General features: G+C 37.0%; 3 protein-coding genes and 1 pseudogene across 3 annotated transcripts; all 4 read right to left on the reverse strand.

Moving 5' to 3' along the window:
* Positions 1 to 1367: 1367 nt before the first annotated feature.
* LOC120012376 (UDP-glycosyltransferase 73C1-like) lies at positions 1368 to 3194 on the reverse strand. The gene has a single exon (XM_038863777.1). The coding sequence runs from the start codon at positions 3136 to 3138 to the stop codon at positions 1666 to 1668; it is 1473 nt and encodes a 490-aa protein (XP_038719705.1). The 5' UTR covers positions 3139 to 3194; the 3' UTR covers positions 1368 to 1665.
* A 4300-nt stretch (positions 3195 to 7494) lies between these two features.
* On the reverse strand, positions 7495 to 10977 carry LOC120013646 (annotated as a pseudogene).
* Positions 10978 to 11130: 153 nt separating this feature from the next.
* LOC120013647 (histone H2B.3-like) lies at positions 11131 to 11815 on the reverse strand. Its single transcript, XM_038865526.1, has one exon. It carries the CDS (start codon positions 11728 to 11730, stop codon positions 11299 to 11301), a length of 432 nt encoding a protein of 143 aa, XP_038721454.1. The 5' UTR covers positions 11731 to 11815; the 3' UTR covers positions 11131 to 11298.
* Positions 11816 to 13503: 1688 nt separating this feature from the next.
* Positions 13504 to 14347, reverse strand: LOC120012422 (thaumatin-like protein 1). Its single transcript, XM_038863848.1, has 3 exons — positions 14290 to 14347; positions 14061 to 14131; positions 13504 to 13947 (listed from the first exon to the last, which is right to left on the reverse strand). Exons 1-3 carry the CDS (start codon positions 14345 to 14347, stop codon positions 13504 to 13506), a joined length of 573 nt encoding a protein of 190 aa, XP_038719776.1.
* Positions 14348 to 16660: the final 2313 nt, after the last annotated feature.

Genomic DNA, 16660 nt, shown 5'->3' on the forward strand with positions numbered 1-16660 from the left:
CCTCTTTTATGTTTGAATAGATAAAAAAGAAAAAAAAGAAAATTAGTTTAATTAACTATTTTATTTTTATTTTTATGTTAAAATATTATGTAAAAAGGTAAAATATGTTTTTGATTTATAAATAACTTAATTAGTCATCATTTCCCTTCAAATAACTTCATTTTGAAGAGGAATAATTTTGATAGAAATTTAATGAAATATTTCTCTCAAATCCCTCCCCTTAATTTTTTTATAAACTATCTATTTTTCATAAACTATCCAAACAAGATAATTAGAAGGAAACTCCAATTTCTCTTCTATTCACTTCCCTCCAAATCTCTCAATCCAAACACACTCTAAGTGCGAAGGGTATTGCCAACTAATTTTCCATCATTTTGAGATGATTTTAAAATTAAGATTTAAAACTTTTTATATTATTACCATCTCATTTTGAACTGGACCGGGTTCAGCCCACAAATAACCCTCGGGCCCAAGGCCCAATCCACCACTGTTGGAAGCAAAATCGGAAGAGTATCGCGCGCCTTTTTCATTGGTTATTCTTCTTGAGCTTTGCTTTGTAAGGATCATTCTTCTGTTCTTCTTGTCTGTTGCTGGGATTCAACAATTGCTGGTCCGGTAACGGTAAGGACCGAAATTCACTCGTTCGTCCTCAATCGGGCGAGCTCTAAATCGGTATGCTTTAAATTCCCTCTATCGCAGTTCAATTTTTTATGGATTTTGAAGCTGCACACTAGGCAGTGTATGTTAGCTGGATAATCTTTGAGAGCAGATGTTTTTAAGGAGTATTTTCTATGTTACTGTTTTCTTTTGGAATGGATATCATTTGGAGGAGTTTTGTTTGATCTTGTTCTTGTGTTGGGTTGAATTAATCTTATTTACCGTGGCTTACTTGGTTGAGGAGTTCAGTTGGGTCGAGTAGTTCAGTTGTGGTCCTTCTCTTCATACTCTTGTCAACATCTGTCAAGGCATAATTTACAAATCTCTTCTTCTTATCACCATTCCTTTTTCTTTTTAATTTTATGTGTATATCAAGCGTTCGATGAAATGCCGTCACGACCTTTCATATATAAAACCTCTTCCAATGTATCCTCCTTCTCTTCATACTCTTGTCAACATCTGTCGAGGCATAATTTACAAATCTCTTTTTCTTATCACCGTTCCTTTTTCTGTTTTGTTTTCTTGTTAGATTAATGAATGCTTCACCACTTATAGGACATGTGGTGGTAATTAATGGAGATATGATAATCAGTCAATTCTAGAAATTGGCGACTCTATACTCTATGTCCCTGAAATATAATCAAACCACTCCTCTACATGGGCAATAATTAGGATTTGGTTAACAGAATGTTATTCGGGACTTTTCAGTCCTTTGAGTTTTCTTTGATAGTATAAGGAACACTCTTGAAATTGCTTATCTGAGTACTACTAGAATTTTTTTCTGCTTCTGTTATGGATTATGGAGATAGAGAGAGGGGGGAAGATTAGGGAAGAAATATCAAGAGGAAGATAGTCAAACAAGCAATTTGTAGGATTTAGGACAAATGGACTTATGCATTACAATTTAGCAGTTTGCAATAAACAGACTAATTTCCTCCGGCTTGTGAGGCACTAGATTGTTTGGGATTCAGGCTTTGATGATGATGAGTGACGATGATGACTAAGGCACTAGATTGGTTCTTCATGGCAAGTTTGTTGCTTGATTTCTTCTATTAACGATGTAATGTCAATATGAGAAGATCCACCTTTCTCTAATGCTCTCTTTGACATCTGCCCAAGCGCTTTTGCTCTTTGTCCTATCCGTTCCTTTTCTTCTCCTTGACCCATCAGCTTGTCTATGGCATTCTTTACATCTTCCTTCTTCACCAACCACCCTGAAGTCTCTTCCTCTCCCCATAGTAAAGGAGCATCCACCCCAACCCTCACACCGATTCTTAAAACTTGCACAACTAACTTCTCATTAAGAAATTGATCTCCTAAAAGAGGCAATGTGATCATTGGCACACCGGCACATATTGCTTCAAGTGTTGAATTCCAACCACAATGTGTTAAGAACCCTCCAATTGCAGGGTGTGATAGGATTAGTATTTGTGGAGCCCAACCTCGAATCAGAAGGCCTCTTCCTTTGATCCTTTCTTCATATCCATTCTCTGAAATCCAATTCTCAAATTCTTTTGTTTTGTCTCCTCCCCTTATTGCCCAAATGAATGGCTTGTCAGATTCTTCTAGACCCAATGCAAGCTCTATCAATTGTGATGGTATCAAATTACAAAGAGTTCCAAGACAGACATAGAGTATCGAACCGGGTTGCCATGATTCAAGCCACTTTGTGCATTCATATTCTTCAATTGAGGTCTTGTTACCCCTATGAACCTTATCAAACTTGTCTTTGTTGCACAGCGAAACAGGACCAACACACCACACTTTATTTTCTTTAGCTCTTTTGTAATCTTTCACATATTCTGGCTCCAGATTTTCAAATGTATTAATGATAAAACCATATGAGGACCCCTCTGCCGAGACTACTTGGTTTATGAACTTGTCTGTTGAAGTAAGGTTGTACCAAGGTAGTTGTGCTTTAGTCATTTCAATGCGATCTGATAAACCTGGGACAATGAAGTATTCATCTTCAGACGTAATGTTCTTCAGAACCTTAAAAACCTGCAAGTTATGCCAGCACAACATAGAAAAACAACAATATCCATTAAATGAAATTCTTGGCACGCGATACTTCTTTGCAATGTGGCTTGTGTATGGCAAGCATATGTCAGATATGATGCAGCTTGGCTTTGGTGCTATCCCTTCCAACTTTTTCTCTACTGGCTCTAGCAGCATGTCTGTTGCTTCGAAGAATCTTAGGCCTAAGCCTGGTGAAGGCAGCATGTCAATGCTTTCGCATCCATCTGGTAATCCTGCTTCTGAACATGGAAACTGAACTTCTACCAGCTTGATTGGGAGTCCAGATTCAATGGCACGATCAAGAATCGGTTTGATCCGGGCCGCATTTACTGGCGTCGTGACTATGGTGATCAAGACTCCACGCTCTGCGAAGAGTCTTGCAATGTCTATCATGGGGGTTATGTGTCCCTGAGCCATGAAAGGAAACAAGACAAAGTGAAGTGGATTGGGTTTGGAAGCCATGGCACTACTTTGGAGTGTTCAAGATACCAATCAATAGGAGTATTCTTCTGTATGTCTTATAGATTAGCGAGATTTAAGCCTGCGCCACTGGAGTTCATTGCAGATGATGTAAGAGCTTACATCATCAACAGGAATGTTTTGTGGACAACAGTCGTCTATATAAAGTTTTTTGTCCACACGAGTATGGGGACACCGTCCAGGATACATCATCTTAATATGAGTTTAGGTTTATTTACTTTTTGAAAGTTCAATAATCTTATATAATATGTCTACAACTAGCTAAAGTAGTGGTATCAAATAATTCAAAATGATATATGTTTATAATTTTTTTATCTATAAATTTACATAATCTAGATGACAAGTCAAATAGGTATGTCACATAGATCAAATCAAAATGATACGTGTCAGTAATTTTGATGTTCATAATCTAGATAGCATGAGGAGAAGTGTGGGGGGCCATTTAATATATGGTTCTCATACTTCTCCTCATGCCTCTTAGATTATGAATAATTATGAATATAAAAATTATGGACATGTAATGGTTTTGTAGATTAAAAAAAAAACTTTATTAAATAAATCACATAAACATATTATATATTTATGTAAATTTATAAATATTTATTTTATGAATATGTAATATTTCCGTCAAATAATTGACACAAATAAAAAGCTACAGCTTACTAAAGTCAAATATGGGCACCACCTTTTAAAAAGCAAATGAGTAAATAACAAAGAGATGAGACAAACTGACGAATTGTCCTTTTGGTTAACGTTTTTCAACTACAATAAATGGTTCCGCTCAAACAAACGGTCATTTTGCTGCTCAAAAATGGATACAATCTGAAGACAATAAATGGTTATTCTCATATTGTTGAGAAGTGGACAATTTTGAGACAATTTCTTGCCATTTGATTTTTTTACAAAACTACCCTCAGCTTCTCTCTACCATTCTTTCTTCCTCCTTGCACTACCCGACGGTGGATAACACATCACTAGACCTACCTTGACTCATCGCCAACTCCTTCCCCTCTATCTCGATCTGGAACTCAACCTCTTTGTTGTCACCTAAGCTAAGGAAGACCTTGGATCGAATGGACTGGTAGATGAACAAATTGTCACCTCCATTGTTGCTCGTTGGATCTGACGGAGCTGGTAATTTGAGGGATGATTAGGTGTTTAATTGGGGAAGTGGATAGTCGGTGGAAGAGAATGGGAGAGCTCAAGAAGGAAAGAAGCACAATCGAGTAATAGAATTCTTTGTTAATAAATGGTTTTATTTTATTTTTATTAAATTATTAAATAAATGGTTTGTTATTTATTTTAGTTTGTTTCAACTTTAATGCATAAATACCCCTACACGTAATTTACACAACAATTTTATCACCGTTTATGTTACCAGTAAAAATACAATCAAACACCTATCAACATTTCAGGAATCATATATGCTACCATTTTCTACTAGAATATATTATCTACAATATATGTTACTGTTAAAATTGTTCACCAAACAGACCCTTTTTAATTCCCCGCAGTCGCACCAACATTTCCCATTAAAAACAAAGCCCACTTGCATAAAATATATTTAATGGGCCCAGCTATAATCTTTGGCCCATTCGTTGGACGGGACAAAACAACGATAAACTTCTCTTTCCCGTCCAAGCCATCGCAGTCCCACCCCAACTTAAATGAATCTCGACTCGTGAATATCGTATCCAAGGACTGGCCAACCTCCTCGTTTCAACAACGAAATACACCTCAAAATGAATATGTGTCACAAGTCATTCGCGTTACTTGACTTGCATTTATCGTTGAAGTTATTTAACATGTTTAATTATGTTTATGTGTTGTTACTATTTTGTCCTTTGGTCCAGGGAAATTTTAGTCTTCCTATTATATTGTCTGAACTTAGGTTTTATGTTGGTTGTTGTAGTGCAGCCGTAATTGATGATGAACAAAGCTTTTGAAAGAATGAATGAAGAATCCTAGATCTACTGTGCTAGATTGACAGGAAAACTTATCGTGTATTGAGATTTCTAGTTTACTATTACTGTCTTTAAACCCATCAATTCATTCCGTAAAAGAGCATGAATTTGACCAATTGTGTCCAGAAGAAATTTACCAAATCGGACACATATCTCATACCAACACCAGGGTTGTGTCGTGTCAACACTAGTACGACAGAGTCAATTGAACAGTCCGGATAACATATCAGTTTGAAAGGTAAATTCAAACAAATTCTCATAATTCAAAATTAAGCTACCGCTTACATGTATATTTTTTGAAAATAATTTTTTTGTTCCGTTTAGCCATTTGTGATCCCTAGCACTTCTGTTTTTTTACAAAAAAAAAAAAGAAGATAAAGATTCCTCTCAATTATTTCAGTTGTTGAAGTGTATGCACAAGATTTAATGTGCATGTGATACTATATAACTATAAATATGAATTATTTTATTAGTTATTAACGGTTAAACCTCAAAACTCTTGAATCTTCAGCTTTGACGATTCGATGCATGGATTGGGTTTAAAAAACTATGCTAAATAGGAGAGTGTCCTTATTGGAATATCATGTTTCATTAAGGGATTTATTTGAAATTTTCCCTAAAATTGATGGTGTTTATTGCTTTTTATATAATATTTTGACAAAAGAAGTTTTACCAAAATGAAAGATTATGTTGAACTTCATGAGAAAATGAATAGCTTATCTATAGATAAACAATTCTTTTATAGGATCATAGACTTAAGCATGAAATAAAGTGAGAAGGGATGACCATAGAAGCATGAAATAAAGTGATAAGGGTATTTTAGCACCACAATCAGCATCATCAGTTGCACAAGATGTGAGTTGGCTGGCTCCGAATGTTGGTAGGCTCTAGTTAAACGTTAGTGGGGCAGTATTCGCTAAGTTGGATGCGGTTGGGGTTGATGCAATTTTGAGGGATTGGCCGAATAGATCCAACATTTACTGAACTATTAGTGGTGACTTGTTCGTGACGTATTCTTATGGTTGGGGGATATCGGGGTTTTGTTCTTGAGGTGGACTCTAATAATGTGGTTTGAACTTTGGAAGCGGATGATTATTTAGACTCTACACTTTGTAAGAGAGGCTAAGTATATTATGCTTCGGCTTGGTGTCATACAATGTCAACAAGTTTCTCGCTCTAATAATGTTGTAGCTCATTCACTTGTGTGAATGACTAAGCTTGTTAGTGGGAAGTCTATTTGGTTGACTAGCTATCCATCGAAAGTCCCTCCCTTTGTTAGGAGGGAGCACCTTCGGACATTGACATTGTAGTCCTTTGTGCCGTTCAATGAATCTTTCTTTAAAAAAAATTAAAAAAAGAAGTGGGAAGGGTATTAGCCAAGTAATTTTCCATCATTTTGGTAAGGTTTTAAATCTTAATAAAAATTAAGATTTTAAACTTTTATAATTATATTTTTACCATGACATTTTCAAAACTGGAACGGGTTCAGCCCACGATAACCCTCGGGCCCAAGGCCCAATCGGCCACTGTTGAAGCAAAATCGCAGGAGTACCGCCCGCCTTTGTCATCGGTTATTATTACTTATTCGTCTCGAGCTTTGCTTTGTAAGGATCAATCTTGTGTTGTTCTTCTCTGTTGCTGGGATTCAACAATTGCTGGTCCGACGACTTCAAGGACCGAAATTCACTCGTTCTAGCGAGCTCTAATTCGGTATGCTCTAAATTCGTTCTATTGCAGTTCAATTTTTTTTATGGATTTTGAAGTTACACACTAGGCATTGTATGTTAGTAGGATAATCTTTGAGAGCCGATGTTTTTAAGGATTAATTTTCCATGTACTGTTGTCTTGTGGAATGAATATCATTTGGAGAAGTTGTTTACTTGATCTTGCTCTTGTGTTAGTTGAATTGATCTTATTTACCATGGCTTACTGGTTGAGAAGGTCAGTTGTGGTAGAAATTTACTGTGCATATCAAGTGTTCGTTGAAATGCCGTCACGAAGTTTCATATGTAAATTGAAAAAACGTAGGGTAAAACCTCTTCCAGTATATCCTCATTCTCTTCATACTCATGTCAACATCGGTGGAGGCATGATTTACAAATCTCTTCTTCTTATCACCATTCCTTTTTCCTTTTTGTTTTATTGCTAGATTAATGATTTCTTTACTACTAATAGAACATGTGGTGATTAATTAATCTATCAATTCCAGAAGTTGGCGACTCTATATCCTTTAGTCTATAGCCCTGCAATATAATCAAACTTCCCCTCTACATGGGCAACAATTAGGATTTGGGTAGTAGAACGCCACTTTTCATTCCTTTTGAGTTTTCTTTGATACAATAGGGAACAGTCTTGAAATTGCTTATCCGAATAATACTAGAAATTTTTTCCTGCTTCTGTTATGGATTATGGAGAGAGTGAGAGAGGGGAAGAATAAGATTAGGCAAGAAATATCAAGAGGAAGATAGTCAAACAACCAATTTGTAGGATTTGGGATGAATGGACTAATGCATAATAATCTATCAGTTTGCAATAGCCAGACTGATTTTCTTCAGCTTGTGAGGCACTAGATTGTTTAGGATTCAGGCTTTGACGATGTATGACATAAGGCACTAGATTGGTTCTTCATGGCAAGTTTGTTGCTTGATTTCTTCTATTATCAATGTAATATCGAGATGAGAAGATCCACCTGTCTCTAATGCTCTCTTTGACATCTGCCCAAGTGCTTTTGCTCTTTGTTCTATCTGTTCCCTTTCTTCTCCTTGACCCATCAACTTGTCTATGGCATTCTTTACATCTTCCTTCTTCACCAACAACCCTATTGTCTCTTCCTTTCCCCATAGTAAAGGAACATCAACCCCAACCCTCACACCAATTCTTAAAACTTGCACAACTAACTTCTCATTAAGAAATTGATCTCCAAAAAGAGGCAATGTGATCATTGGCACACCAGCACATATTGCTTCGAGTGTTGAATTCCAACCACAATGTGTTAAGAACCCTCCAATTGCAGGATGTGACAGGATTAGTATTTGCGGAGCCCAACCTCGAATCAGAAGGCCTCTTCCTTTGATCCTTTCTTCATATCCATTCTCTGAAATCCAATTCTCAAATACTTTTGTTTTGTCTCCTCCCCTTATTGCCCAAATAAATGGCTTGTCAGATTCTTCTAGACCCAATGCAATCTCTATCAATTGTGATGATATCAAATTACATAGGCTTCCAAGACAGACATAGAGTATCGAACCGGGTTGCCATGATTCAAGCCACTTTGTACATTCATATTCTTCAATTGAGGTCTTGTCACCCCTATGAACCTTATCAAACTTGTTTTTGTTGCAGGTGAAACAGGACCAATACACCACAATTTATTTTCTCTAGCTTTTTTGTAATCTTTCACATATTCTGGCTCCCGATTTTCAAATGTATTAATGATAAAACCATATGAGGACCCCTCTGCCGAGACTAATTGGTTTATGAACTTGTCTGACTTAATAGTGTTGTATGCAGGTAGTTGTGCTTTAGTTATTTCAATGCAATCAGACAAACCTGGGACAATGAAGTATTCATCTTCAGACGTAATGTTCTCCAGAACCTTAAAAACCTGCAAGTTATGCATGCACAACATAGAAAAACAACAAAATCCACTGAATGAAATTCGTGGGACGCGATACTTCTTAGCAATGTGGCTTGTGTATGGCAAGCATATGTCAGATATGATGCAGCTTGGCTTTGGTGCTAACCTTTCCAACTTCTTCTCTACTGGCTCTAGTAGCATCTCTGTCGCTTCAAAGAATTTTAGGCCTAAGCCTGATGAAGGCAGCATGTCCATGCTTTCGCATCCATCTGGTAATCCTGCTTCTGAACATGGAAACTGAATTTCTAGTACCTTGATTGGGAGTCCAGATTCAATGGCACGATCAATAATCGGTTTGATCCGGGCCGCATTTACTGGCGTCGTTACTATGGTGATCAAGACTCCACGCTCTGCAAAGAGTCTAGCAATGTCTACCATGGGGGTTATGTGTCCCTGAGCCATGAAAGGAAACAAGACAAAGTGGAGTGGATTGGATTTGGAAACCATGGCACTACTTTGGAGTGTTGAAGAGACCAATCAGTAGGAGTATTCTGCATTGTGTCTTATAGATTAGTGAGATTTAAGCCTACACCACTAGCGTTCATCGCAGATGATGTAAGAGCTTACATCAACATGAAAAATTGGCTTTTCTGATTTGTTCCCATGATTTTTGTGGACAACATTTGTCTATATCTTTGGTTCAAGCCTGATAAGTTTTCTTGGCTGGACACAAATGCAGCTCAGTTGTCTATATCTTTGATTCCAGCCTGATAAGTTTTCTTGGCCAGACACGAATGCAGGAACTTCCAAAAGTGCAGATATATAACATTCAGCAAGGTGACAAGAACAGCGGTGATCATGCTCAGATAGGACAGTGCTCTTCTCGACACTTGCATAAAACTTTGGATGAGCTCTGAAGCAAAGGTAAAATTAACCCACCGCTTAGCGCTTACCTAAATATTTTCTGGAAAATAGTCATCTTAATTCTGTTTAGCAAAAACAATGAAAAATATTTATAATTAGTTAGTTCACATTTGCGTGATTCCATTATGAATGAGTCCGTCCAATTCTCAAATTCTTTTGTTCAATGAGTATCCGTTCCCTAATGTCTTGTTTGTTCCAGATTTGCGGATCCCAACCTCGAATCAGAAGGCCTCTTCCCTTGGTCCTTTCTTCATATCCATTCTCTGAATCCCAATTCTCAAATTCTTTTGTTTCATCTTCTCCCCTTATGGCCCAAATGAATGGATTGTCATATTCTTCTAGACCCAATGCAAGCTCTATCAAGTGTGATAGTATCAACTTGATGAACATTATTTGCACCCTTCATTTTCCTAAGTACACCCCATTAATTTTGTAAAAAACTTAATCTATCAACGCCCCCACTTGTCTTTGTTACCGTGAAACAAGGCCAACACATATTTTCTCTTGCCTTTTTGTACTCTTTCCCGTATTCTTGGTCCAGCTCTTCGAATGTATTAATGATCAAATCATAAGTGATAAGACCACCCCTCTGCCATGAGGATTTCGTTTACGAACATCTCTGCTTTTGCAAATATGTTGTGTTTGGGAAGTAGTTGGGCTTTGGAGATTTCAATGCAATCAGACAAATGGCTAGACAAAGCATTCATCTTCAGAGCTAATGCACTCAAGAACGTTAGAAACATGCAAGCTATGTAAGCACAACGCATAAAAGCAACAAAAACAATCCACTGAATGAGATTCGTATGACAAAATAAGGCAGAAGCACTTGAAATATAACGCAGCTTGGCTTAGGTTCTAATCCTTCAAACGATTTCTCTGCTAACCAGAGTAGCATGTCTGTTCCCTCAAAAATATTTGGACCCAAATCTGGTAAAGGAAGCATGTCCATGCTCTCACATCCATAATTTAATCCTGCAGTTGCGCATCGTAGCGGTAATTGGATTAGCAGCCCCAATCGGATGGTGCAATCAACAATCGGCGTAAACCAGGCTGCATTTACTGGTGTCGTGACTCTCTGCTCTGCGAAGAGTTCAGCAATGTATATAGCCCTGAGCAACCATGAATGGAAACAAGACGCAGTGATGTTGATTGGGTTTGGAAGCCCTAGGGACTAATTTGGAGTGGTGAAGAGACCCATCAAGCATCAATCAGATTCAAGCATATAAATTAGGAGTATTTTGTCAGATTCAAGCCTGCTCCACCAGAAAACTTTGCTTCAATAAGCTCTCGTAAGTCGTTATAGCAAACACACTGCTGGAAACTCAGCAATTCAGCATAAACAAAGCAAAAGACACGCCAATCTTCTGGTGGAAAATAGGGCAGTATTATGACGCTGATGGAGGAGAGAATCCCCCAGTGACTAAACTAGCTTTTCTTTTGGCTCGCATCCATAAATTAGACAATGAACAGATTGGTATTTAACCCTAAGCCCTAAATTTGAGATCTCGATCTAAATACGGCATGTGGAAAACACAGAGGAAACAAAGCAGTGCCGCATCAAATTTAAAAACCCAGAACAAGGACGATGAGTTACCAAGTATTAGACATTACAAACATAAACCAGAACAATTACGATGATCTGACGACAATTAACAGAGAAAGGGGGAAAGAAGAGCATTAAGTACTTGTAAACTTAGTAACAGCCTTGGTACCCTCGGACACAGCGTGCTTGGCGAGCTCACCAGGCAAGACCAACCTCACCGCCGTCTGGATCTCCCTCGAAGTAATCGTCGGCTTCTTGTTGTATCTCGCCAGACGAGATGACTCCTGGGCCAATTTCTCGAAAATATCGTTGATGAAGCTGTTCATGATACCCATGGCCTTGCTCGAGATCCCGATGTCAGGATGAACCTGCTTCAGGACTTTGAATATGTAGATCTTGTAAGTCTCTACGCTCTTCTTGGTCCGCTTCTTCTTCTTGTCACCGGCGGACGATGCATCCTTCGGCAGCTTCTTCTCTGCTCTCGGCTTCTTCTCAGCGGCGGCAGGGGATTTCTCGGCGGCTGGCTTCTTCTCCGCGGGCTTCTTCTCAGCTTTTTTGGGAGCCATATTTGCGAAGCAAGGAATTCAAGAGACGTGAGAGATCGAATCGAAGAGGCGAAGGGCTTTGTGTTGGGAATGAGATGAAGAAATCGTGGTTGGGGTTTGGATTATATAGATATACATCACTTTAACGTGATTGGTCAAATTTGAAGGACGTGGATCGAGGGGTCGATGCCGTTCGTTTTGGAAAAGACAAACGGACGGTTAGATCTACGTTTACAATTTAGCGGGAGACGTGGTTCAAGTTTCGATGCGAAAATGAGAATTCAGTCTATTTACCGCGCACAGGAATCTAAGGTGGGCTGAGCTTGGCCCACACCCTTCGGTTAAGCCCAGCCTGCATTACAAAAGCGAATAAGCCCACGGCCCATACGCAAAGTTATTTCTAAAATCAGATTAAAAGGAGAGTCACTAGGGGTTACCAAGGCCTTCTTGAGATTGTGTGAAAGTATCGTTTTTGTATTTATTTCTTTTGAAATACTACTGAGAAAATGTTTCTCATTGGAATTGAACCTTGGACACACATATGTTTAATCCAATCGATTGTCAACCGAGTCACCTCTCGTTAGTTGTATTGTATTTGTATTATTAACACAAAGCTGAGAATATATACATGCGTACATATATGCAGTTTTTCTATTGTAGAGAGAGACTAAATCAAGGAAATAAATTAGATAATTACAAAGAATAATTATGGGATAATTATAATCAAGAACCATAATCATGGCAATAACTGCGTCATGAGATTGATCTTCAATACCAGAATATCAGCCAGAATGATCTCTTATCACTTTTATCATCCAATACTTTTCCATTGGCCTTCATATACAAATAGAATGTCTGTAGTTGACAGATACATAGGGTAGTAGTGGTCAAGGAGAAGAGAGGCTCCAACACTGTTCTATCCCGATGATTATGTCAAAATAGGTAATAGAGACAAGTTAACATACAATAACAAAAAAATCACGTGTAAAAATGTAAAATAACCAAGGAATTAGCTAGCTATTCACTATCCTTACATAAGAAGAATAATTTTATGTTATTATGAGCAAAATTGATCTCAACTTATGAGATTTCTATACCATTAAGAAATGAGTTAAAAAGGAGAAAGTCGGAGAGCTGCCCAACAAGGCATCAAATCAGTAGTACGCAAAAGTTTCTCACATGACGATAGTGTAAATTGAGTAAAATCACAACAACTACTCGCCTCTTGTTGTTGTCGCCCTCTCTGTCTCTCTCGTTTCACATGAGCCAGATCGAGCAACCCATTGAACTCTTTACTTTCTTGTTCACTCTAACACCAATAGTAGTACTAGCTAGCATCATTTTAAAACCAACCGACTTGGAAGCTATTTAATTAGCTTTCTAATTTATTCCAATATTAATGCTCATGCTTGCAAGCATCTAGTTTATACCCAAATCGAATTACTTCGAATGAACGCCAAACATTAGTTATTTTTGTCATCGATATATACAACAACATACAATATTGTGTATCTCATATCACATAATGCAAATCGACACCTACCTTTATTATTCATATTTCAACAACACTATCATCGAATTTTGAGTATCCTACTTTCACGCGATTCACAAGGGTTGATTCAACATGCAATCAATATTTCACGATCGATGGTGTAGTCTAATTATTTGTAGTAGCAGTCTTTATGTATCGTATTAACAATAGATCGACAAATGATCAAAAGGAAAAAAAAAATCTTTATTTGACAGGGCTTCTTCGAATACTTAAGAATTTCATGGATCGGATTCTTCCTCTCATCATTCACAGAACACTATATCGTAATTAGCTCCACCACTACACGTAAACGTGCTAGTACGATCCTCATAAGCATAACTATAAGCCTGTGGACACATTCCCTTGAAAATATTCGAAGAATTACTTGGCTTGCACGTATCAGGCGATCCAAACGACCCCGTACAGCAGTACTGCGGCTCATTCAACGCCAAACACGCGCTCTTGCAAGCGATCACATCCCCGCCGGACCCTTTGATGGCCAATTCTGATGGACAAACGGAGTTCACGTCGCCTTGGCACCTGGTGGTGGTGCAATTTGGACCGGACCCTCCTTGTGGTGTGATTGTGAGAGGCAGATTGAAGCCGTCGACGAGGCTGAGATCGAAGAAATCTTTACCATTGTCGGGTGCTAACGTGAACTCGACTAGTGAGGCTGGTGGGATGGCACCCGCACCGTTACACTCGACCTGGTTGGAGCCACACAATCAGCAGTGGCGCAAGTGAGTTTGTTGGTTGTTGTGTCTTTGGTGCATTGGGTTCGAGCCCACATGCGACCAGACCATGGTGCCGGGATTGTTACGGATTGTGATGTTTTGGCCGATAGCTCGAACCCTGTTGTGGGCGCTGGCCCGCCAGTGCCGGTTAGAATCCCTGGTCAAATTGGGTCATTGCAGTTGTTTTTTATGGTAAATGTCGCAGACTGAACCCCTGCACAATTAGCAATATTCTCCATAAGAAATACTCTGTACCAAACTGATCGACCCATAACAGTGATAAAATAGAAAGAAATTAGGGTTGTTATTGTTTACCATTAAAGAAGAACGCCAACGTGAGGCCAAAAAGTAAGACAGCTCTCATGATCATCATCGGTGATCATCATCAGTGTACAACTCTCCGACGGCTCTTGTTGATCTTCTTCTAGTTAATTACTTGACATGTTGTGGGTGTTTATATATATATACATATAGGAAGTTTAGAAGTATATATAGACAGAGACGAATAAGGGATACAATAATTACGGTAGATGAATTCAGAATTCAAAATTTATTTATGATCAATAGACACGATACTCTAATCTAAAGAATTAATTAATAGCCTTTTAATTAATTAGGTGATTATCATGCATGCGTATATGTGCACATTTAAAATGCAGAGAATTTTGGTGTTGTATTTTTTAGGATTTTTTTCAGTGTGAACACAAACAAGAAGCAATTGAAAGATACTCGTTATTCGTTAATTAATGAATTGATCGATCATATCGTTCATCAGTGCATGGCGTAGCCGCCACACCGGTTCAAACCCACCCTAAGCTTTTGAATTTTTTTTAATACATATATATAATTTATAATATAATATAAAACTATGCATCTTTGATCTTTCTAAAAATACATGTATGTCTCTCCCTTAAATTTTTTAAAATTTATCTTTACATACTATATATATAATGTATATGTTGCCAAGAATACTTATATTTTTATAATAACTATATAATATGAATGATTAATGTAGAAATTATATTTTTTAATTGATATACAATCATACATGATGAAGATGATCGATAATCGATGATTTATACTCAATGAAATATCGTCTACCACAACTTAAATCTTTTTTTTTTTTGATATCTCATATATTTTGTTTTAATTTTTGATGTATAATTTAATGACTGAATTCTGAACTTACAATTATTTGAGTTGTGTATGTGCATGCATGTGTGTGTATATATATTGTACGCACATTTTTTTTTGAAATACCGTTGAAAAATATGTTTCTCATTGAAATCGAATCTTTAACACACATATGTCTAACCTAGCTGATTATTAACTGAACCACCTCTCGTTGATTTATTTATTGTGTTATATTCGAATGAATTCATTGCGTACAACTTAATTAATAATACGTGATCATCCACAAATACTGAAATACATATTGTGTCATATGGAAGTTCTAATCAGTACAATCCAAGTTCATGGACTTGCAAATATATTCCATTTATTCTTTGTTCTTGTCACTTAATCACGAGCACCATACAAATCCTAAAAGGAAAATAAGAGTCACAAATATTCTGTCTGGCGCATATTAAACTGAAGAGGATTAACTATTATTTTTTGCCACTTATAAATTGGCCATGTTTGTTAAATGTTGTAAATTGGTCACTAATTTTACTAAGTCATCCCACGGTCAGATTTTTTTGTTGGTTCGGTTGGTCAAACTGTTTGGTATACGGGTATAATCTTGAAATAGTGATAAAATATATGGAGATAGTGACATGCATGACAACGAAGAGAATCAGAGGCTATGTTTGGTGGGGCGGTTCCGCTTTCCCAGACCGCCCCACCAAACACCTGAAAAAGTGGGGCGTTATTGCCCACAAAACGGAGAGGTAACGCCCCAAAACAATAAGCTCCATATTGGAGTTTATTGTGAGAGCGGTAAAGACGTTTTGCAGCTTTTTGACGTGGAGCCCGTGCCAAAAAGTTGTTACTCTTTTTTTTTAAAATTTATTTCTGTGTGGGACCCACGTTTGTCCCCTTTTAATACAATAAAATAAAATTTATTTTAATGTGATCCTACGTCTTTCACCTTTAATATTATTTTGTAAAGCCATAATTGTCTACATTAATTATTTTATAGATTAATATTATTTATATATAAATATTTTATGTAAATATTATATACTTTTTTAATAAAAGTTATGCTTAAGCTTAATTATTTTAATTTATCAAATTATAAATTGTTTACTTGTAATTTTTAATAAATAAAATTTAATTTTAAAAATATTTAAAATTTTAAAAATACAAATAAAATATATTTTACACAACTTAACCGCTTACCACAACTAACAGCTCTACCAAACACCTCACAGCTTATTTTACAGATTTAAACTCAATTTTTTTTTCACAGCTTAACAGCTAACATTGAAAATCAACATAACCGCTCTGTCAAACACACACTCTATTAAAACTTATGACTGTAACCAAACGATACAAAAAGTCAATACTACTCAATAGTTAAATTTTAGGCTCTAGGGAGGTCCAGTGTTCAAATTTTTTTGAAAAAAAGTTGGACAAATCATAAATATATAGTATTTAGAATGACAAATCTAATGATATTTTTTTCAAAACAAAAATTAAATTTAACTTGAAAAAATACGTGACAATTCTAGACCGTTGGATATAA

The sequence above is a fragment of the Tripterygium wilfordii genome, chromosome 13 (genome assembly GCF_013401445.1).
Source record: "Tripterygium wilfordii isolate XIE 37 chromosome 13, ASM1340144v1, whole genome shotgun sequence".
Taxonomy (NCBI): Eukaryota; Viridiplantae; Streptophyta; class Magnoliopsida; order Celastrales; family Celastraceae; genus Tripterygium; species Tripterygium wilfordii.